The sequence below is a fragment of the Myotis lucifugus genome, unplaced genomic scaffold (genome assembly GCF_000147115.1).
Source record: "Myotis lucifugus unplaced genomic scaffold, Myoluc2.0 scaffold_46, whole genome shotgun sequence".
In the NCBI taxonomy this organism is placed as follows: Eukaryota; Metazoa; Chordata; class Mammalia; order Chiroptera; family Vespertilionidae; genus Myotis; species Myotis lucifugus.
The window spans coordinates 6,738,152-6,762,508 of NW_005871094.1; the positions used below are offsets into that span (position 1 = coordinate 6,738,152).

A 24,357-nucleotide genomic window follows, 5' to 3' on the forward strand; every position below is an offset into this window, starting at 1 on the left:
CTTTGGATGGCCAAATGAGTACTGGACATTTCCACTTAGCTGCTCTTCACAGACTACAGATTTAACGTGACCCAAGCAGGACATTTCTGTATCTTACACCTCTCTTACTGTACTGTTCTCTTGCTGAACGATATTGCCATCCCCAAATAACTTGAGCCTAAAACCTTGGAATCATCTTTGGCTTGTTCCTGTTCCCTTACTTTCTCTGTCAGATCCACCTCAAATTTTCTTTGTTTTGTTGTTAATCCTCACCGGAGGATATTTTTCCATTAATTTTTAGAGTGAAAGGGAGGGGGAGAGACACACAGAGAGAAACATCGATGTGAGAGAGACACTCGATTAGTTGCCTCCCGCACGCACCCTGACCAGGGCCGGGGATGGAGCCTGCAACTGAGGTACATGCCCTTGAACTGAATCAAACCTGGACCCTCCAGTCCAAGGGCCGATGTTCTATCCACTGAGCCAAACTGGCTAGGGCTCAAATTTTCTTTTTTTTAGTTGATTTTGTTTGTTTGTTTGTTTTTAAGAGAGACAGACAGACACACACACATCAATTTGTTGTTTCATTTATTTTAATGCATTCATTGTTCTTGTATGTGCTCAGACCAGGGATCGAATCCACAACCTTGGTGTATCAGGACTATATGCTAACTGAGCTACCTGGCTAGGGCTCTACCTCAAATATTTTTAAGTCTTTTTCCTTGTCTCCGTTTGAAATCAGGCTAACGTCATCTTTGTTGGGAGGGAGATTCTCCCCCTCCCCAAATATTCAATTAGTGAACTATGAGCAGGTCTACTTCCCTGGCCTCAGATTAGCCAAGCTTATGAGTCTGAAAGGTAAAATTAGAAAGCCAGTATGCAATTTTCAGTGTGTACCAGTGTGTTATCTCCTAGACAGAGCTAAGAGACCATACCATAACTAGGTTATCTGAGAAGGAATCAGAACAAAAGCAGTGAGGTGAACCAAATGTTTAATGGCCTGTCTTAATCAGATGATTAAGACAGGCCATTTTTTAAAAATATATTTTTATTGATTTCAGAGAGGAAGGGAGAGGGAGAGAGAGATAGAAACATCAATGATGAGAAAGAATCACTGATTGGCTGCCTCCTGCACATCCCCCACTAGGGATCGAGCCTGGAACCCAGGCATATGCCTTTAGACCAGAATTGAACCTGGGACCCTTTAGTCCGCAGGCTGATGCTCTCTCCACTGAACCAAAGGGGCTGAGCGCCACCATCTCTTAATAGGGCAATTCCTTCTGACCAGAAAACTCATGTCTATGAGCAAATGCTCGGCCTCCTCCCCTGCCCAATTGCTTCCATGGCCCTTGCCAGCCTTTCTTTAAATTCTTCAGTGCCTGCAGGGTGGACCCTTGCTGTCGGATACCTTGTTTCTTTTCTTTTTTTAAAATATTTTTATTGATTTCAGAGAGGAAGGGAGAGAGTGATAGAAACATCAATGATGAGAGAGAATCATTGATCAGCTGCCTCCTGCACACCCCACACCAGGGATCGAACCCGCACCTTGTCATATACCCCTGACTGGAATCGAACCTGGGACCCTTCAGTCTGCAGGCTGACACTCTATTAACTGAGCCAAACCACCTAGGGTGGATACCTTGTTTTTTTTACATGTATGAGTACATTCATTTTGGCTCTGCTTGAATCTTGCCAGGGGGAAACCAAGTTTTCTCTTTCAGATGGCTTACAACCTCTTCTTTTTCACTCATTATGCGTTGATCTCAGGTTGAACTTTGAGGCCCACCTTATTACATGTGTTTGGAGAAAACTTGATTGTAGCTGCTATGTAAGAACAAAAGGCTAATTTTCCCTTGTATTCAGCTGGCATCACTACCTCCTACAAACACCTTTCCCTTCCCTACCCGCCTGGGTTTGGAGCACCCTCAGTATGCCTCTTTAGCACTCTCCGAGTAACCTTATTATAACACTCATTTATTTCACTGCTAATTGTTTGCTTGTCTACTTCTCCAATAGAACTTGAATATCTGAGGGCAGGAACTCTCTTATTTCCAGATCCCAGTGTCTAGCATGGTGCCTGGCACCCATTCACTTTATCCATGTAACCAGTATTTGATGAGCACCCACTCTATGCCAGACAAAGAACAAGTTAGATAAAATTTCCTGCCCTCTGGGAATTTGAATTTTCTTGGAGGTGAAGAGGATTTAAATAAACAAAATAGTACTTATGGCCACACCTACAGAGAAACAGACAATAGGCCCAAATAGAGAATATTTGTGGAGTATGTTGGGTTGTATACTTTGGGTGACTAGAAAGGAGGTGACATTTAAGACCATAAAGGGCCCGGCTGGTGGGGTTCAGTGATTGAGCATCGACCTATGAACCAGGAGCTCATGGTTCGATGACTGGTCAGGGCACATGCCCGGGTTGCAGGCTTAATCCCCAGTTGGGGGTGTGCAAGAGGAAGCCGATCAATGATTCTCTCTCATCATTGAAGTTTATATGTCTCTCATTGATTATATCTTTCTTTCCCTCTCCCTTCCTCTTTGAAATAAAAAGACACACTGTCAAGGATAAGAAGCAGCAAGCTATCTGTAGGAAGAGGGAAGTGAGGACTAGCCTGAAGTAGCCATTGCAAAGGCCCTAAGGAGGACAAGAGCTTGTTGTGCATTAGGAAATGAAAGACCAATGTGGCTGGAAAGGCAGAGAGGAAGAATATGGTATGAATATACTGTTTCAGTATATTGTGGGCTCACATAAATGAGATTAGACAACTATTGATACAGTGATTTGTGTAGATTAGATTTGTTTCGAACTAGTACTTGGTTATCTGTTAGAATTAGTGATTCTAAATATTTATTTTGCATATTCCTTTCTGGAAAGTTAATTTTCACAAATAATGACTGGAAAAAAACCCTTCGAATTTTAGTCTTATGTGCAGCATATCCTACAATTGGCCAGATACTCTTAGGGAGTTTCTTTCTGTGCCTGCATTTCTATCCCTGGGGAACTTATAATAAAGACAGATAAGCCATCTGTATCATATTGAGAATTTTCACTGATTGACCATAGTTATTTTCTGCATTAATGCAGAATCGTCATCTGAAAACCAATTCAAGATAAGCACAGCAGAGTCATTTAAACTTGTGTGAGTACTGTATTTGAATTATGTTGATTGGTGTGTTAACTTACTTTAAAATATTTCCTTGGGGGGGGTTTTCTGTAAGTGCAAGGCTTCTCTCCTTCCCTTCTCACAAGTTTGTTTTGTGTCTTTCACTACACCAGATTGTATATGCATTCTTGGGCTTAATGGGAAGCAGAATATTTTGGCAGACAATGAGTAGTAGCTCTACTACTCACCAACGATCTTACCTTGGAAAGTGGCACAGCCCGACCATTTTTATAGTGGAAAAAGTATCTGCACAGTAGGGTTGTTGAGAGGCTTAAGTGAAGTAACATATGTAAGACACTAACATCTCTTGGTAGAGGCTTGGTAAATATTTGGCATTTGTTAATCTTCAACTACCCTGTGGGGTAAATATGATTATCTCCACTTTTGTAAATGTGAGGAAAGAGGCAAGACTTAGAGAAAGTGTCACTTGCCGTAGGTTGGTGCTTCTCAAACTTTAATGTGGCCCGGCGGGTGTGGCTTAGTGGTTGGGCATTGACCTATGAACCAGGAGGTCACCGTTTGATTCCCGGTCCGGGCACATGCCCGAGTTCGGGCTTGATCCCCAGTAGGGGCGTGCAGGAAGCAGCCAATCAATGATTTATCTCTCATCACTGATGTTTCTATCTCTTGCTCCCTCCCTTTCTCTTTGAAATCAATAAAAAGTATATTTAAAAAAACACACAAAAACTTTAATGTGCATGTTAGTCACTGGGGGATCCTAATTAGTCTGGAATGGGGCCATTTTCTGTTCACCACCTTGAATAGCTAGGTCCTAGGCTACTTATTTAGGAAGTGGTGGAACTGGGCCTCAAACCCAGTTTTGCTGAATCCAGAGCCTTCCACCATTCTATAGATCCTCCTTAACTCTCATCAGTGGAACAAGGGTTTTATTGGGGGGCCTGTAAGTTGTTTATTTAATAATCCCTTAGACTAGTAAGAACTTGAAGTTGTATTTCATTCATTAATTCATCATTACTTAGAATCTTTTTAGAGTAGATAAAACATGAGGGAATATTACTTAATGTTGTCTTATTATCGTACATTTTAATGTCCCAAATTCTTCTTATCTACCCCACTGCCAACCTGCTGCTCTTCCTGCCTTCCCTTTTCCTTTTGTGGGAACAATGTCATCTACCAGGTCAGAAACATCAGATATTCTTGAGTTCTCTCTCTCCCTCACATACAATTAGTCATGAAGTTCTTTCAGTTCTTAGAAATCTCATTGAAATGTAGCTTCTTCTCCAGCCTCTGCTGCCTTCACCTCTTCCCTGTCCTTGTTCTGGCCTTTGTCCCACCATTGTCTCCCTGCCATCCTCTGCAGTCTCTCTGGGGTTAATCTTCAGGACAAGTTTGATTATGCTACACACCTCTCCAACAGCTCTGTGATCTAGAAGCAGGAATGGGGAAACGTTGTCTGCCAAGGGCTATTTGGGTATTTATAACATCATTTGGGGGCCATACAAAATTATCAGCTTAAAAATTAGCCTTTTTTATTTGGTCAATCATTTAATTAACTCATTCCTAATGCCTTGGCAGGGCCAAATCAAATGATTTCACAGCACCATAAGTGGTCCCTGGGCCAGACTTTCCCCACTACTGATACAGAGTGTAGCGTGGGTAATAAGAGCACATGCTTGAACTAGACTGCCTATGTTCCAACCCTAGCTCCACAACTTACAGGCTGTGTGGGCCTGGTCGGATTACTTAGCCTGTCTTTGTAATAATAACTTGTCTCCTTGGGCTCTTGTGAGGGTTATGAGTTAGTAAAAAGGCTTAGAGTAGCGCCCAGCACATTGTAAATGCCAAAAGGGCTAGCTGTAGTTAATATTTGTGACTAAAAAGGGGAAGTAATAATTTAAAGAATTGGGAAGGGGCTGTACCAGCATAGAAGTTGGGCTAAATGCCAGCTTTGGAACAAGTTATAGGTTAATAATCCCCTCATTAGCAATTGCTAACATCAGCATAAGACTGAGCATATCTATACTAATAAAAGGGTAATATGCTAATTAGAGCCGACATCCTTCCGGACATCCTTCTGGTAAAAGCTGCAGTGGCTGCCTGAGGCTCAGGCAAGCCGCAGATAGTGGCTGCCGCTGCGAGGGCTGGCCCAAAGCTCAGGCAAGTCACGATGACTGAGCGAGAGCTGAGGCTCAGGCAGCTGCGGCGGCCGGCAGTGGCAGCAGCAGAGGCATGATGGGGGCGTCGCCTTCCCCTGATTGGCCGGTCGCTCCCCACAGTTGGTAGGACATCCCCTGAGGGCTCCCAGACTGTGAGAGGGGGCAGGCCAAGCTGAGGACGCCCCCCCCCCCCCCCCCCCAGTGCATGAATTTTTCGTGCACCGGGCCTCTACTTAAAGATAAAAAATCACATGTACTTAATTCTTCTCAAGATTGAAGAGATGTAATTTCAATTTTGTAGGTTATTAACTAAGGTAGACTAAACTAACATGTACCCTGTTAAATCGTAGGATACTGATTTTGGTATATTAATAATAGCAGATACTGAGCCTTTCTTAATCCTGTGATATATTTACTATTACAGTGGGGCCTTGACTTACGAATGTCCCGACTAACGAGTTTTTCGAGATACGAGCCGTCTCTCGGCCGATTTTTTGCTTTGAGTTGCGAGCTAAAATTTGGGTTATGAGCCAGCTTCAGATACCCCACTGCTAGTTGGCGCAGCGAATGTCACAGTGAACGCCACAACATCAGCCCAGCATCATGTGTCTCACTCGTTCACTTTAAGATTTGACATACGAGTAATTTGAGTTACGAGCTCTGTCACGGAACAAATTAAACTCGTAAGTCAAGGCCCCATTGTACTTCCTTTTTACACTAAGGAAAACCAAGATACACAGAGGTTAAGTGACCTGCCCAAGACTATTACGGCAAGTAAATGATGAAGCTGAGATTAAATCTAATGAATGAGCCCACTCTGTAACCACTAGAATTCTGACCTTATTATATTACAGAATCTCTATTGAAAAGAGCCCTCTTTCTTTGGCATTGGGGGAGCTTTGTAATCTGGTGATTTTGTGAAAATGAGTGGCAGGAAGGTTAGTTGGGTATTAGGACTTATTTGCTGTCTTCTCTCAATCTCCTCAATGTGACTCTTCAGTCCTGGATTTTGCCGTGTAGATAATGCTGATGTTTAATATTTTCTATATATTTTAAAGTGCTGTTAGTTAGTGGTTCCTTTTAACAGAAAAATTGTGGATTAGTCATGGGCAGATTGCAGTCAGGTATTGATCCCTGTCTGGTTTCCTTTTGTCAACTAGCATATTCATGAGTCACTTTCCTTTGCCATCTAGCCAGCATGTGCTTAGGGAATGCATGCTACCTGATCAAGCCCAAGAGTAAGAAAGATATATTTGTGAGAGAAAACATTCAAATATTCATCTTGACATGTTTAAGCATGTTGAGACAGTTCTATCAGAGTTAAGGGACAGATTAATGATAGATACATTGGTTTCTTGTTTGCTTAGTTTTTTTAAGGCAGTGATTATTTCCTTAGAAAAAGAAAAAATTTAATCATCCTATACTAATAAAAGACAAACATGCAAATTGACCGTACTTTTGCCACGCCCACCAGCCAATCAGAGCGACTATATGCAAATTAACCCAACCAAGATGGCGGCCGGCAGCCACGGAGCTGGAGCGAGCAGGACGCTTGCTTGCTCCAGTGATGGAGGAAGCCAAGGTTCCCCGCCTGCTGCGGCCCAGTTCTGAGCTCCATTGAAAGCAACAAAGTTTCAATTATAGAAGGTAAACAAACCCCAGATACCTGCTTTCAGCCAGCCGTGGCCACGGAGCTGGAGCGAGCAGGAGTGGGTTGCCCCTGGCGATGGAGGAAGCCAAGCTTTCCACAGGCCTCCGCTGAAGGCAACAAAGTTTCAATTATAGAAGGTAAATCCCAGAATAAAAGAAAAAAAGGAGAGGCTGGGAGCTTACATCACCAGGGTGCTTGTCCAGCCTGAAAACGGCCCTCAAACCCCTCACCCAGACTGGCTAGGCACCCCAGTGGGGACCCTCCCCACCCTAAAGGGGGTGTGGCCAGCCTGAAAACAGCCATCAGCCCCTCATCCAGGCTGGCCAAACCTCCATGGGGTGAGGGTCCCCACTGGGGTGGACATCCTCCAAATTTTTGTGCACTGGGCCTCTAGACTATATAATAAAAGGCTAATATGCAAATTGACTGAAGAGCAGAATGACCAATCACGATGACATGCACTGACCACCATGGGGGCAGATGTGCAACACAGGAGCTGCCCCCTGGTGGTCAGTGCGCTCCCATAGTGCCGCTCAGCCAGAAGCCGGGCTCATGGCTGGTGAGCACTGCAGCTGTGGCGGGGCCCTCTCCTGCCTCTGCGGCAGCACTAAGCTATCAGTCGGACATCCCCTGAGGGCTCCAGAACTGTGAGAGGGCTCAGGCTGGGCTGAGGGACACCCCTCTCCCCCAGTGCACGAATTTTGTGCACCGGGCCTCTAGTATAATAATATATGGCTCGGCAGTGAATAATGTTTACATGGTCATTGATATCATAATCTCTGAATATCAATTTGACCAACAGTGGTGATATAACTATATTCCATGGTTAGGGAGAGGGAAAGTGGGGGTAAGGTGAAAATCCTGACTTCCATAATGAAAAAGTTATTTGATAATATTTGTAACTAGAAAATCAAATAATATATAAGAATGTTATTTAGTTATATGGACGGTAAATACCATTTTAATATGTTTGAATTTTTTCTATAAGATCCTCTTGTTTTAAGTAGTCAGGGGTAAACTATGGCTTTTAACTTTCAGTAAATTGGAGACTAACATATAGTTCTTAAAATGTTGAATATCTGTTGTTGACAGATTCAAATCTGTGAAAACTTACTATTTTGTATACTGTAATAACAAAAGTAGTTTGGTATAAGGAGCTATTTAAAATATTAGGTCTACCCAAGAAATGTTGAGATTTGATTGTCTTTGAGATAGTTAATGGAAGGTGCTGCATATCTAGTGCATTTTTGTTCATAAATCCTGAAGGGTCACCTTCTCATGCAGGTGCTGTGTTAGAGAGACAAAAAGGAGAGAGGGTCAACAGAGTGCATCCTTTTCCCTTGGATGACCCAGCTAGGGCTGCAGTTGAATTGGTGAACAGCATGAGAGAACAAGAGACGGCAGTTTGAGGTACAGGTGGCAATTGGGCTAGTGTTTAATGATGAACTTTATTTCACTTTAAAAGCTTTAATACCAGTATTAGAGAGAGAGTGAGGAAAACCCATTGACTGATATGATGGTGGTTAAAAAGTAACTGAATACAATCTTTTGAAGGACATTTAGGCACTATCAAAATTTGGTATATATCCCTTTGACTCTAAAGTTCTTTCAGAAATTGCAAACAGAAAATTGAAAAAGTATGGCAAGAAATATGTATTGGGTTGTTCATTATAACATTGTAATGGCAAAAAACTGACAACAACCTACCTGTTCACTAATGGATGCTTAGTTAAAATTGATATTACGTAGACATTAAAAAGGGGATGTGGCCCTAACCGGTTTGGCTCAGTGGATAGAGCGTCAGCCTGTGGACTCAGAGGTCCCGGGTTCGATTCCAGTCAAGGGCATGTACCTTGGTTGCGGGCACATCTCCAGTAGGGGCTGTGCAGGAGGCAGCTAATCGATGTTTCTCTCTCATCGATGTTTCTAACTCTCTATCCCTCTCCTTCCTCTCTGTAAAAAAATCAATAAAATATATTTTTAAAAAAGGGGGGGATGTGACTTAGATCTATAAGTATTGATACAGAAAGATATCCTCCAAATACTACCTGGAGAAAGGTGTTTACAGACTAGTTTACATCTGTGTTTCTGTGGTGATGTGAATTTATGTGTATTTATGTATAAACATTTCTGTATAAAATACAAACAATGGTAGTATTTAGGCAACACTGTAGTGTCTGGGCAGGGGGACTAGAGGGTTAGGGGGCGGAAAAGCTGCTTTATCCCCCATTCACAGTTTAAAGCCTAAAACTCAATACTTCACTAGATGAGATTATTTAGTTGTGTTGAAAGGTGTTCTCAGAACTGTGCTCTGCCCTCTGATTTTGGTACCAGAGAACTGTTTGTCTCAGTGGCACCTGAGCCTATCAGTCCTACTTGTCCCCATGGTACAAACATGAGAAGGGGAAACCTTATAGTTTTGTCACCTTTCCAATGCCAAATTTTCTTACTATATATACACCCACTGTGTACGTGTCAGGTTTGTTTTCTCTTGTTTTGCTAAATAACTTTGATTTTTTTTCACATTGTTTAATTATTCAGGAAGCACCCCTTGTGAGAACTTGATTTTTTATTTCCTTCCTGTACTGCATAACAATACGATCTTTATTCTCCTGCTGTTTATACATATTTAAATCTCAGACTTCTGTTTAAATTATTAGGCTAACTTCCATATTATTTATCACTTCCATATCTAATTATACCTGACAACCCATTTCTTACTATGTGGTAATCATTTCTATTGGTCTTGAGCTAGCAGTCTTACTAGCACAACTGGAAAACTTCCTCAGCTCTATCACTGTTACTTGTGTGATGCTTAAAATAGCTCCAACCACTCTTCATCCTGTGTCACATTGCACACCTAGTTTGTAGTCCCCTTTCACCTCACATCTCTTGACTCTCTAGGGCAGTGGTTCTCAACCTGTGGATCGCGACCCCTTTGGGGGTCGAATGACCCTTTCACAGGGGTCGCCTAAGACCATCGGAAAACACATATATAATTGCATATTGTTTTGTGATTAATCACCATGCTTTAATTATGTTCAATTTGTAACAATGAAATTGGAGGTCACCACAACATGAGGAACTGTATTAAAGGGTTGCGGCATTAGGAAGGTTGAGAACCACTGCTCTAGGGTCTTTTGCTTATTTAATAATATTATAGGGTTATCCTATATAATAAAAGGCTAATATGCAAATTGACTGAGTAGCAGAAAGACCGGTCACTATGAGGCACATTGACCACCAGAGGGCAAACACTCAATGCAGGAGCTGCCCCTGGTGGTCAGTGTGCTCCCACAGGGGGAGCACTGATTAGCCAGAAGCTGGGCTCACAGCTGGCAAGTGCAGCAGCGGTGGCGGGAGCCTCTCCCGCCTCCGCAGCAGTCAGACACCCCCCCGAGGGCTCCCAGACTGCAAGAGGGTGCAGGCCGGACTGAGGAGACCCGCCCCCCCCATCCCCTACCCCCCAAGTGCATGAATTTCGTGCACCGGGCCTCTTAGTTTTCTTATAATAGGGTGTTTTCTTTAAAAGCAACTTTTTACCATTTAAAATTTTTATTTCTTTGGCTTATTTTCACTGTGGACTTAAAAAAAAAAAGCAACATTCCAGTTTTTGTTGAATGTTTTTATCCTAGTTCTTTCATTCTAATTATTTATAAAGATAACAAATATAGGTATTTTATAATAGCTACTTGAACATATCAAATAGGATATTTGCCTAATAAGTACCTTTTCATATAGTTTTTTAAATACATAATTTTACTCATATTTTTATTAAAGTATAGTTGGCTCGAATAATTTATTTTTTTTTTAAAAATATATTTTATTGATTTTTTACAGCGAGGAAAAGAGAGGGATAGAGAGTTAGAAACATCGATGAGAGAGGAACATCGATCAGCTGCCTCCTGCACACACCCCACTGGGGATATGCCCGCAACCAAGGTACATGCCCTTGACTGGAATCGAACCCGGGACCTTTCGGTCCGCCGGCCGATGCTCTATCCACTGAGCCAAACCGGTCAGGGCATCAGATAATTTTTTAGCAGAATTTCAAACAAGAAGACACTGCTCTTTTCCATGTCACTTTAGATTACCTTTTCATCCTTTTCTTTTTCTGTACTTTTTATAATTGTTTCTGCCTCTCATAAGTCTTCCAAATGGATAATAGAAACTAGGCTCAATAGAATGAAGGCAAATTCATTTGTTTTGGAGTGCAGAGTTCTCTCTATGGTAGACAGCAATTTAGCATTTTATCCAATGTATTCATCCATAGTTCGCCTTTTTTCAGTATAAAATCTTGACAGTGATCTTGAACCTTTACGTATTTCTTTGCACAGTTACTGCTTTAAAAAGCCTGAGTCTGTGCTGCTTTCTTTTCCCTTATAATTTTTATGAAATCAAAGTTATTAATATTCGACACTTTCTATGTTTATGCATGTGGAGTAGTAAAGGGAACAGTACCAAAATCAGGCGTCGGTCATTAATGTTCTGGACAAGCACTAGGTAATGAGGCGCTGTGACCAGAGCTTGAGAGCAATGATTTGTAAGGGTAAAGTCATTGTTTGTATGTGCAGTATGTTATTTTTCCCCCTTATCTTTGAGTTTACAGGCAGTATATTTGAATTTGAAAGAGCTTGCTTTAAGAAATTTTTCTTGAGCCCTGGCCGGTTTTGCTCAGTGGATAGAGTGTCAGCCTGCGGACTGAAGGGTCCAGGGTTTGATTCTGGTCATGGGCACATGCCCGAGTTGCAGGCTCAATCCCCAGTGCGGGGCATGTAGGAGGCAGCTGATCAATGATTTTTTCTCATCATTGATGTTTCTCTCTCTCCCTCTCCCTTCCTCTGAAATCAATAAAAAAATTATATAAAGGCCCTAACCGGTTTGGCTCAGTGGATAGAGTGTCGGCCTGTGGACTCAAAGGTCCCAGGTTTGATTCCGGTCAAGGGCATGTACCTTGGTTGCGGGCACATCCCTAGTAGGGGGTGTGCAGGAGGCAGCTGATCGATGTTTCTCTCTCATTGATGTTTCTAACTCCCTATCCCTCTCCCTTCTTCTCTGTAAAAAAATCAATAAAATATATTTTTAAAAAATTATATAAGAAATTTTCCTTGAGATTATTGAAGTCATAAAATTATGATGGGGAATCATGGATCTCTAGAGATACAAGCTCATAGTACAGAGAAAGAAAGGAAGAAGAGCCATGGCCTGGGTTGTGGACCTGGGTCTTTAAGTATTTCCATGACTTTGGGATGTGTTGACTTAAACAGGGGTCCTCAAACTTTTTAAACAGGGGACCAGTTCACTGTCCCTCAGACCGTTGGAGGGCTGGACTATAGAGTGCCTTTCTGTGCTAAGTGTCCCAATAACCTGAGGTAGACACTCTTGGTGCACCCCCTTGTGGGCTTTGTGCACAGTCTTGTTGTAATTAAGCCTTGATTGTTGTAGTTATCACTGTGAGGAATTGACCTCCAGGCCAATTGGCTGTGAGAATCAGCTGTGTCTGCAGTGGGAGAAATTTTGTGCTGGAGAGACCCCTCTGGGGCTAGACTTGCTTCGATGGGGCTTTGGTGCTCACTAAGTCTGCCCCCTGAGTGTGTCCTTTATGGTTCCACGGAGCTGCAAACTGGATGGTCCCACTCTGACCTCTGGGCTTCCTGGCTCCTGGATCTCTAGGGAGGTGCTAATCTAGCCTTTCCTGAGGCTATCCAGCAAAAGCCTCCCTGCAGGGCTTGGGCGGGGTGGGTCCAATGGGATCAACAGGGCGGGGTTAGCAATTATGGCTGCTCTCAGTCTTGCCCTCAGTGGCTCTGCTTCTTAGTGTCCCAGTAATCGCTGCAAGCCCCTTGGAGAGAAGCTGCCCTAGGGTTCTGACCGATGCCAGACAGTCCCGCTTCTCCCGTATGAGTCTGGGTCCTTAGAGACTCGCCCGGAACTGGAGCTCAGAGCCTGAGACTCCCTCCCGATTGAAAACGACAACCGCGCCCTCAGCCTCCAGCCCGCTCCGCATGCACTCCGCACCTTAGTATTTTACTTCAGCACTGCGCCTCCTCTGAGCCTCGGTATGCTTTTCTCTTTCCTCCTAGTTGTAGAACTTCCACTCAGCCAGCCTTCCTGTGGTTCTGGATGATGTCCGTTCTGTCTTTTAGTTGTATTTTTGAAGTGGTTGTTCGAGGCAGCAAACTCCGGTGTTTACCTATGCCGCCATCTTGGTTTCTTCGATTTTCTCATTTTAAAAAACATTTACTTGGAACCTGCCAGTGTTTATTTTGTTTCTGACATGGAAGCTTTAAATGAAAGCATAACACTTGAGCGGGGAAAAAACTGTTTTTCTAAGGTAGTGTGATTTTTGGGTTCCTGGGTGGTAATGAACATGCTTTTTGTATAACTAAATTTTGTGACTTATCTATATAAAAATATTAAAATATGTACTACTTTTTACCCCTTAGATAATGAGCCTTTAAGTGTTTATATATCATAGTAAATTGTCAAAATTTTTTGCTTTACTTCTGGATAATACATACTTATTTTGAAATGGCTCTTTTTAAATATGAAACCTCCCCCAGAGGTTTGGCAACTTCAGCTAACTAAGTTGTAAATCCACAAACGAACAACTAAAACTTACCTACTTTATGTATTTTGTTTATTGGAGGATGTCTTTCTTAGAATGTTTTTTTTAATCCTCACCCAAGGATATATTTTTATTGATTTTAAAGAAAGGAAGAGAGAGAGAGAGAACATTGATTGGTTGCCTCTCATATGCACCCCAGTGACTGAACTCTCAATCTAGGTATGTGCCCTGACCAGAAATTGAACCTGAAACCTTTTGGTGTATGGGAGGATGCTCCAACCAACTGAGCCACATTAGCCAGGGTTACCCTCTTCTTTTTTTTTTTCTTTTTTCTGGCAAAATACAAATTAATTCCCATATGATTAAAACTTCCTAAGCAACACTCAAAGTTTTTACAATATCATATGGGAATTAATTTAGTCAGAGTTTTGTGTACTTCTTTTACATTAAAAAAATTCCTATTGTGTCAGATGTAGGGTCAGGTACCTTTGTAGATCTTTTATTTCATCTTCCTCACCTTTTTTAGAGGTTAGGAAACAGGCTCAGAGTTAGTGGTTTACAAGGTGACTCCTTTTAAATCATGAGTTTTCTGTCTGCTTATCATATTGCCACTTGGTTTATACATTTTACTTTAAATTTTAATGTGTTCAAAACTGAATTTAGCATCCTGCATAAAAAACTTGTTCCTTCTGTCCTGTGTTCCACTTTGTTGTTAATAGTATCATTTCACCTGTCTGACAAGGCTAAAACTATTCTTAGATCTCAAACTGGCAGCTTCAGATTGTGGCTGTCTTGCATCTTCATTCATGTGTTCATTTTATAAATATTAATTTGTGTGCCTCCAATGTGCCAGAACTCTTTTAGGCTCTAGGAATGTAGCAGTACACAAACCAGACAATCCTGTAGACTATAGTATATTAGATGGTGGGAATGCAGCTGTGCGCTGTTATACATAGGGTGATCCCAGAAACTTCACATTGGAGCACATGTACTTTGTTTAATTTTGAAATTAGGAGATTGACATAGAACTCTAGTTTCTTGGTTCCTCATGAAAATGAGACATTCTAGCAACACTGGATTTTCTCGTGGCTGTCCCATGTCTAGTCAGTTGCAGAGCCTATGGAGTCTTCTTTTCATCTTCTCCAATCATTCCCACAGCTGTTACTTTAGTTGAGACCTTAAACATTTCTCTTCTGCTTGTTTGCTTTAATTCTGTTGATCACACCTTCAGCCAGTCTTGCACATATAGCTCAGTGATCTCTGTAAAGCACAGTTATGTGCGCAGTAACAACTGTCTCCCTGTTTGCCTGATAAAATCTGTTTGGGGCCCTTTATAATCTGGTCTTGACCTACTTTCTAATTCTCCCCATGGTCCACTCATCAAAATAAAAATGCAGTGGTCCCTGTTCTCTGGACCTATTCTGTGCCTTTTCTGTCTTTGCTTTAAATGCCTTTCCCTCTCCTCTGCATGTCCAAATCACACACTGGTTTTAAGGCCTGTGTAAATCCTTGGCTTCCTTGGCAAACCATTGCTGTCTTTGCCTGTAAGCTGTAAGAAATCTCTTTCTACTCTAAACTCTAGTAGCATTTTATGCAAACTCTTTTTTAGCATTTACTCCTTAGTGGACAGATCTCATCTTCCCTTGATAAATTTTAAGCTTCTTGAAGGCAGGTTGTGTTGTAAGAGGAGCTTTTGTTTTCCTTAAGGCACTTATGTGTAGAATATTTAGTAAACCAACTTTAATAGAAATAGAGTCTGTGACCTTTGTGGATTGAATAGATGCTAAGTCAGCATAACAGGTATCTATTTTTGTAGAAAGCTTAAAATATTTTGGGGGGAAGGATGCAGGGACTAAAACTGCGTGAGCTTATGACACAGGTGTTGTTTTGTTAATTGCTCTTCATGTTATATCATTGCTTCTCTCCCAGATCAAGATAAATGAATAAAAAGATGCCCTTATTCTTATTCTTATTCTTATTCTTATTCTTATTCTTATTCTTTATATGTATGTATTTCATCACTGGTAGAAGCCTTTTCCCTCCCTCTTTCTGTCTTTTATTCTTTTCCCCATGTCTATTTTCTCAGTAGCTTTTATTTCTCCTTTGAATGGAATTCCCTGTCTTCCTAATATGACCAACACTAACCTTTAAAAAACTTCAAAAAAAAAATTAAACTGCCTCTCAACCAGGAGCCTTTGCTTATTGTACATGACTATTTTTCCTTACAATTTAAACAAAGGCACATTCATCTTTTATTATTTTGCCCAGAGGCTGTTTGTCATAGATATTCAAAAGCCATGTTCATCTTCCCTCAGTGTGGTTGGATTTTTCTTAGACATCCTTTTGGAGGCACTGAAATTTTACTTTTCTAGAATATCAGCTATTGATTTACTATCTTGGCAAAGTATTCTATTTTATTTTTTTAAATTGATGTACAACATTATATTAGTTTCAGGTATGTAACACAATGATACAGTATTTATATATATTGTGAAATGATCACAATAAGTCTAGTTTTAACATCTATCATAACATAGTTACAGAATTTTTCGTGATGAGAACTTTTAAGATCTACTCTTAACAACTTTCAATTATGCAATACAGTATTTACTATTATAGCCAAGCTGTACATTACATCCACATGACTTATTTTAGAACTGGAAGTTTGTACCTTTTGACTCTCTTCACCCATTTTGCCCACCCCCCAGACTAGTCTTATCTTTCAATATAAAGTCTTTGTTTTCTTATATACTTGCTATTTTTTTCTTCCTCAGACTATGTATTGGATCTTAGGAAAACGTTGGATCATTTCATGAGCTTTCAAGAGAGCTATAGTAGCTAAGTTCTTCTAAATTGTTTATGCTTGTTAAATACTTTAATATTTAATGATATTGACTACATTAATTTTTTTAGAACTTTTATTATGGAATATTTCAAACATAAATAAAAATAGAACAGCCGGAACCGGTTTGGCTCAGTGGATAGAGCGTCGGCCTGCGGACTGAAGGGTCCCGGGTTCGATTCCGGTCAAGGGCATGTACCTGGGTTGCGGGCACATCCCCAGTGGGAGGTGTGCAGGAGGCAGCTGATCGATGTTTCTCTCTCATCGATGTTTCTAACTCTCTATCTCTCTCCCTTCCTCTCTGTAAAAAATCAATAAAATATATTTAAAAAAAAAATAGAACAATAGAATGAACCCCCATGTACCCATTACTCAGATTAAGTAATTATCAACTCAGGGCAATACCATTTCTTCTAAACCTTTCTCTCTTGACTCTATCCACACTGGTTTTTTTTTTGGTTTTAATAATGTTTTTATTGATTTTTTTTTTTTTTTTTTTTTACAGAGAGGGATAGAGAGATAGAAACTCAAGGAGAGAGAAACATCATCAATTGGCTGTCTCCTCCTGTTGGGGATCCAGCCTGCAACCCAGGCAATGTGCCTCAATTGGGAATCAAACAGACTACCTCTTGTTTCATGGGATGATGCTCAATCCACTGAACCACACTGGCCGGGCCATACTGGCTTTTTTTTTTTTTTTTAATGTTTTTTATTGATTTCAGAGAGGAAGGGAGAGGGAAAGATAGAAACATCAATGATGAAAGAGAATCATTGATTGGCTGCCTCCTGCATGCCCAGTAATGAAGATTGAGCCTACAACCTGGGCATGTGCCCTGATCGGGAATCAAACCGTGACCTCCTGGTTCACAGGTCAACACTCAACCACTGAGCCACACCAGTGGCACTAGATTGGCTTATTTTGAAGCAAATCCAAGACATAATGTATTTGTAAATATTTCCATTTATAACTCTAAAAGAGAAGGATTTTTAAAATATATATATAATTTTATTGATTTCAGAGAGGAAGGGAGAGGGAGAGAGATAGAAACATCAAGGATGAGAGAGAATTATTGATCGGCTGCCTCCTGCACGCCCCCTACTGGGGATCGAGCCTGAAACCCGGGTATGTGCCCTTGACCAGAATCGAACCTGGGACCCTTCAGTCCGCAGGCCAACTCTCTATCCAGTGAGCCAAACCAGGTAGGGTGAGAAGGATTCTTTATAAACATAACCCCAAAGTATTGTTTTTATGATATTTTGCACATTAACAGATTAACGAATATATCATGCTGTTTTCAAGACAACAAGGTAGTGAAGGTTGCTGAGTTTCTTCAACTTCTGTAATGTGATTAATTTCAAGGAGAATTGTCAACAAACTGGTCTGAACATACAGAGACAGAGAGTGGTGTACAAATTGCTTCTGCCTTCTTCAGAGAAGCACATTTCTTCACCCCAGTTCCTCAATTGTATGGATATAGTTCAGAGAGACCACCTTCTTTTATTTTATAAACTCATTATTAGTAAACTTCGGAAACAATGCTGTCTGAATCCTAGGTCCTTGATCAGTTAACACCAGTCCTGTGACACAGGCTTACACCTTGGCTCCCTTTCTGGAAAATTCCAGAACTATATAAAAATCATTTCTAAAATCCTGATAGACATGTTTTGCCAAGAGTGTCAGTTATCTCTTGACAGTTTGGCATTAGCCTTCAAATATTAGATTGTATAATCATAATGCCATTCAGGGAAAATAAGGCAGTGGGTGGCTGGCATTTTAAAAGTAAAATGAACTTGGGTTCCTAGGAATGTTAATCATTAGTCTACTGAAAAATGCTGATACTATTTTTTAATAGTGAAATGATAAGTAAATAAAAAGCAGTATTTTGTTGCTTTGGCCTGTGTTTCTCAGTGGTTAAAGCATCGGCCTGTGCACTGAAAGGGTTGTGGGTTTGATTTCCAGTCAAGGGCATGTACCTGGGTTGCAGATTCAATTCCTGGCCCTGGTCAGGGAGCATGCAGGAGGCAACTAATTGATGTGTCTCTCTCACATTAATTTCTATCTCTCTCCCTCCCTCTCCCCCACCCCCTCTCCCTTCTGTCTCTAAAAATCAGTGGAAAAAAAATATCCTTGGGTGAGGATTAACAAAAAAAGCAATATTTCACAAATAACTTAGATGAGAGATAAGTAAAATGTAATTTTATGGGTTTAACACACGTTTACCAGAATAATATCTGAAGGATATTTTCAAGCTTTGAAACTGAGAAAGTAATGAAGGAAGCTTCTAGTGAGTTCTCACCAGTCTGCTAGCCTGACAAGCACATCTTAGAAATAGATCATTACTTTTGTCATTGTATCCTGCCTTCTCATTGCCTTCCTTACCCTTGACCTTGCAGCAGAGAGGAGAAAGTCATGGCCTCTACCATAAATACACATGGTAACAGCAGTCTAGTAACTTTATATATATTTTTTGGACAAGTCATTCATTTGTGATGATGGAATGGCTTATTTTTAATGTAATTTTTCATTCAACTAAACTTAAATTTTTTTTCCATCTAACTTAGTATCTGTACCCCATTCCAAGGCAGCATAAATTTAACATAGCTTCTCATTTTACCAACTTGGTAGAAGTTTTTAAGGTTTCACTTAGTTTCCTTTTAGCTTTTTATATGAAATGGACTATAATAACTCTTTAATTTACAGCAGCCTTTTGGTGGATGGAACAAAACCAAAAGACAGAGCCATCTTATATTTTGGCGGGAAATTCACCCGCACTCCAAGTGCTAATTAAGTGTTTGACCAAATATAGCAAGCTAATTTTTAACCTGATAATTTTGTATGGCCTGTGAATGATGTTATAAATATCCAAATGGCCCTAGGCAGAAAAAAGGTTCCCCACCCCTGATTAACAATATAGTGTGTAAAGACAGACCCAGTGTATCTGGCATGTGGATTATATCAGGGATTATGGGAAAGAGGGGGTTTGGAGCATTGATTTCTAATCATGGAAGAGAGATTTGGAGTGACTATTTGGAAAGAAGAATCTTCTTTGGAAAATGGATAAAAGCATGGACTGTATCCCAAACAGACTACAAAATGGAAGAAACCTGGATTTATTCATCATGTAAAGGATAGAAAAGATATCTTCAATTTTCTAGAAGAGACATCCATGTGGATAATTCATAATTTTAAATGATTAATGAAGAGTAATTGCCAGAGATCAGTGCCATTCATAGCATATTAGTTTTGGTCAATAGATTCTTCTTCTACAGATTTTTATATTATAAAATTAGGTTACAACTTCTTTTTGTTAAACTCATTTACTCTTCTACTTACTCCATTCTTTCATTATCCTTGTAAATTTGTTTAGTTTCGTTTAATGGCTGGGATATCTTTATCTGTACTACTATATTCAGTTGATTGCTTCGGATATCCCACATTGAGTGGAAACATACATCAGTGGAGCTCTGGGTGGGTAGAGGTAGACACTAGTAGCAGCCCATTGTATAAATGGTTTATAATTCATTTAACCAGTATCCTATTGATAAATATTTAGATTATTTCCATTTAAAAATTTTAATAAACATAGTACCAGGCACACTGTCTTTAGAACTTTTTATTAATAAAATATATACAAAAACTGCATAAATAATTTTTGTAGCTCAATGATAAATGGAACAATAAAGGTGTAACTAGCGCCCTCAAAGTCCCTGAGGGTGCTCAAAGCTCTTTTCCAATTATCACAGTCTCCACTAGCCTAACCACTATCCTATCTAAACATCATTGATTCATTTAGCCTGTTTGAAATGTGTGTAAATGGAATCTTACTGTGTATGCTCCTTGGTATATCGTTTCTTTCACTATTATATCTGTGAGACGAATATCATACGTTTATGTGTGGCAGTTCATTTTGGGGGCGTATATGATAGTCTGTTGGGTGACTGTATGTACCATAATTTATACTTTTTATAGTTGATGAACCTTTGGGTTGTAACCTAATTTTTGAATATTACAGATAGTGCTATGAACATCCTTAGGCATATGTTGTGGTGAACCAATCTATATATATGTGTCAGGAGAAGCACTGGTGGGCATAGGGTGTGCATATGTGCAGCTTTACAGCGTCAAGTATCCAGTGATTGAAACCATTTCATACTCCCACCAGCAGTGCCTGGTTGTTTTTGAAGCATAATTTCGTAGGAGTGAAATTTGAATAAAAGAGTAAATTAATTTTAAGTTTTGGGATATAGTGCTAAATTTGTCCTCAGGAATACTAATTCATACTCCACTGAACATTAGGTTTTATCTAGCTTTCATCTTTATCAATTTATAGTGAAAGATGTCTCATTTCTAAACTGAGTTGAACTTTTTATAGCTTAATTTTGCTCATTTGAATTTTCTTCTGTTAACTTTGCTATTCTGGCCTTTTCTTTGTTGGGGTGTTTCTAATTTTGCTTACTGCTTTGTAACAACTCCTTATTTTTTTAAAATAAAATTTTTGGTCATATGCTATACTTCTTTTTCTTCTTAGTTTGTCCTTTGATTTAACTGTCTTTTACAGTATAGAAGTTTTAAATGTGTGTGTGTGCTTGCATCTGCTATTCTTTTCCTCTGTGGTTTCTGGCTTTGGTGCCAGTCTTGGGCAAGCCTTTTTACCCCCCAGATTTTTTTTTTAAGTGTTTTCTTTGATGACTTTATTTAATATTTATTGTAACTATATTTGACTTCTTTCACTAACACAAGGGTACTTTTTAAAGTTTTAAAACAATTTAAACATGTACGCTTCTATTTATTTCACTAGCATTAGCTTTGGAATATTTTGCAGGTGTCAGAGGGTGACTGGTCAGGAAGAATGTAGTATTCCAAAGCATACATGTATGTGTCACTTGACCATGAGACATAGCCAGTTTTCCACTGTGGATACTGTTTGAATCCTTTCAGTGTGCATGTTACTAAAGTAGTTAGATCAACTTAGCATAGACTAAATCATTTTATTTAATGTCTGTAGTGGATATTGTTCAAGGCTCTTCAACAAGACTTTGCCAAAAAAAACCCTGGTCTCTCTGTTCTGTGGCCTACAATACAGGATTGGAGAGACCAATACTTCATTTCAAACCTTTAAAAATACAATTTTTCTCTATTTAAGAGATCATTTAAAAAATGTTTTGGATTATTTCTCTTTTTCATACATTTACATGCAGTTTGTACTGCTGATTTAGATGAGACCAATCTGTCATACATTTTTTTAAATGTTACAGTGGCCCCAGCTGACGTGGCTCAGTGGTTGAGCGTCGACCTGTGAATCAGCAGGTCAGGGCACATGCCTGGGTTGTGGGCTCAATCGGAGCGTGCAGGCGGCAGCTAATCGATGATTCATCATTGATGATTCTGTCTCTCCCTCTCCTTTCCTCTCTGAAAGCAATAAAAATATTTTTTTTAAATAAACGTTAGAGTGGGCTTTGTGAGTTCCCCAAAGCCCTTACCACCACCTAAAATTCCTATCAGAGTTATTATTTAGATCATAGAGCAGAGACATAAAACAGATACTAGACCAGTAGCCCTCTCCTCTACTGAAATGGATTGGTTTGGTTTGTGTAATTGAATCCTAGTACCTGAAAGGGGTGAGAATCTCAAGGAAAGGTAAGTTTTTGAGGAAGAGAACACAGAAGTGTTAATCCTTTGTGATTATAGCCCCAGAGTCCCCCAGTCTAAGGGTGATGGAGGTTCAGGAGGGAGGGAAAGAGTAGGTGAAAGAAACACTTCAGACAAGATTTAAACTATTAATTGTTTATTTTGCTGGTCTTTTGCATTTGGTAGCACAGTACTTGTAGCAAGGTTGTGTCTGTATTTTGACAATTTGCTAAGCCAGGGAGAAAATTGTGGGGACTTTTCTTAGTAAATCCATAATTTTGGGAGCATAGCATTTTTAGTTTAGGAGAATTGGTATTTTCCCTGAGTATTTGAATTCGACTAAAGGGGATAATGGGTTTATGTTAAAGGCTCATTGGGGATCAGCTAGAAAGGAGAGAGTATGAGGGGAGAAAAATTAAGTACCTGTTTTTCATTTATGTGCAGTGTACAAAAAGCCGTCTCATGCATTTTACATATTTAACCCATTTGATCCTATGAAATGGTGTTTTCCTGAATTGTAAGGAGAGAACAAAGACTCTGGGAGTGAGTTCACATTATTTTGTCCAGGCCCACAAACCCAGTAAACGGCAGTTCTGGGATTTGCACTCCAGTTTCTGAATCTAAAGCCCATTCATATGCTTTTCACAAGAGTATATATTGCCTTCTAAATTACCAGATTTATTATATCTCTTAAATATTTCATCAGTTTTATATAAATGTTGATGACACTTAAAATGGCATAACTAAGATGTCATCTTTAGTTCTTCTAGATAATATAAAGCCTGTGTGATTTCCTTTACCTTCCACCTTAGCATTGAGAGTAAGCATGAGGTTACGATCCTGGGAGGACTCAATGAATTTGTAGTGAAGTTTTATGGACCACAAGGAAGTAAGTACATGCATTGGTCTGTGTTCTTCTATTACAGTTTTTATTCTCTTTAATAGACAATGAAAATATCCAAGACAGGTGGTGATATATGTGGTTTTGGAAAAGTAAATTTTGAACTTTAGAACCGGAGAGGAAATCTCGCTGTTATCATAGTTACTTCATATGCTTTTCTCTCTTATCTGTATGTGACAGTATTAAACATGAACTGTGAATTCTGGGTTTTGTATGGATGACTATAATGATGGCTTAGGGAAATGTGTCTTGTTGTTTTATTTTTGTTTATGATATGTGTGTTTGGGAGGGGGCATGGGTTGGATTGAGATAAGAGGTTATTACTTACCAAATAATTGGGTAGTGTTTAATACTTTAAAGAATCAGGTAACCTGAAGGGAGAAAGTGAATCTTTTCTCATTTTCTAACTGTAGATTTTTAAAGAAAAGTACTTTAATCTGAACATAGAAATATAAGAGGTCCCTGACTCTCAAGGGAATTTGCAAGGTTATCAAAAGAGACTAGGATTTAATGTTTAATTTACACTTGGGTTTATTTTCTAATTTGGAGAGATATTTTAATGTGTAACACTTTTACTTTTCTTTTAGCACCTTATGAAGGCGGAGTATGGAAAGTTAGAGTGGATCTTCCTGATAAATACCCTTTCAAATCTCCATCTATAGGTAGGTAATTACCCAGTTTCTCTCCTTAAAGAGTTTTGATATTAAAGAGAAAAAGAAAAAAAAATCCTATGTTTTGTGGGAGATAATTCCAGAAATGGCTTGTTAACTGAATTTTTCCTTTTTTTACTTTGGTTAAATTAATCAGTGACGTTTTATGGGGCTTCCATAGTGTGACAGAAGATGTTTAAATATACCCTTTGCCTGATTGTAATGACTACAACTCTAGATTTTTTTTTCAGGGTCAGAGTAAACAATTATAAGGCTCACTCACTGTCTATTCAGGCTACAAGCAATACAATAATAAATATATCTTAAATTTCATTTTAAATGCCAGATTGTTGGAATTAATACTATATAGTTTCTATTTTAATTCTGTCATTTAAAAATCCTCTCTATATCCTACTTTGTTGTTGTTTTTTTTCACTCTAGCTCTGGGTACCTAACAATGAAATGACCATTTTCAGTTCTCTTCACTCCTAATCTTTAGTCCTTTAAACAGCTGAAGAAACTCACGTAGCAACCCCAGTGAGATTGAATAAAGAAGTTTTCCTCACCTTCATCTTCCTTCTGCCCAAAGGGGTGATATTTTTAAGGTGTCACCTCCAGTAAGGCCCTTGTGACAATTTAGGTATTTTTGTGTCAGATGCAATAGAGGTATATCTGATTGAAGGTTGACACCTTAATTGTTTTGAGATTATAAAATGGTAGTAATTTTGCTAAGGTAGTAACTTAAGCCAGTTTTTAAAAATACTGTTTTTATTAATTTCAGAGAGGAAGGGAGAGGGAGAGAGAGAGAGAGAAACATCAGTGATGAGAGAGAATCATTGATTGGCTG

At 39.6% G+C, this 24,357-nt stretch overlaps 1 protein-coding gene across 2 annotated transcripts in view; it reads left to right on the top strand.

The window, feature by feature from the left end:
- Positions 1–24,357, top strand: part of UBE2H (ubiquitin conjugating enzyme E2 H) — a 105,507-nt gene that overhangs the window by 37,997 nt on the left and 43,153 nt on the right. For both annotated transcript variants that reach the window (XM_006088362.3, XM_006088361.3), the window contains exons 2-3: positions 22,772–22,848; positions 23,448–23,522. In XM_006088362.3, the coding sequence (XP_006088424.1) occupies positions 22,772–22,848; positions 23,448–23,522 (152 nt within the window). The remainder of the gene's footprint in view (positions 1–22,771; positions 22,849–23,447; positions 23,523–24,357) is intronic.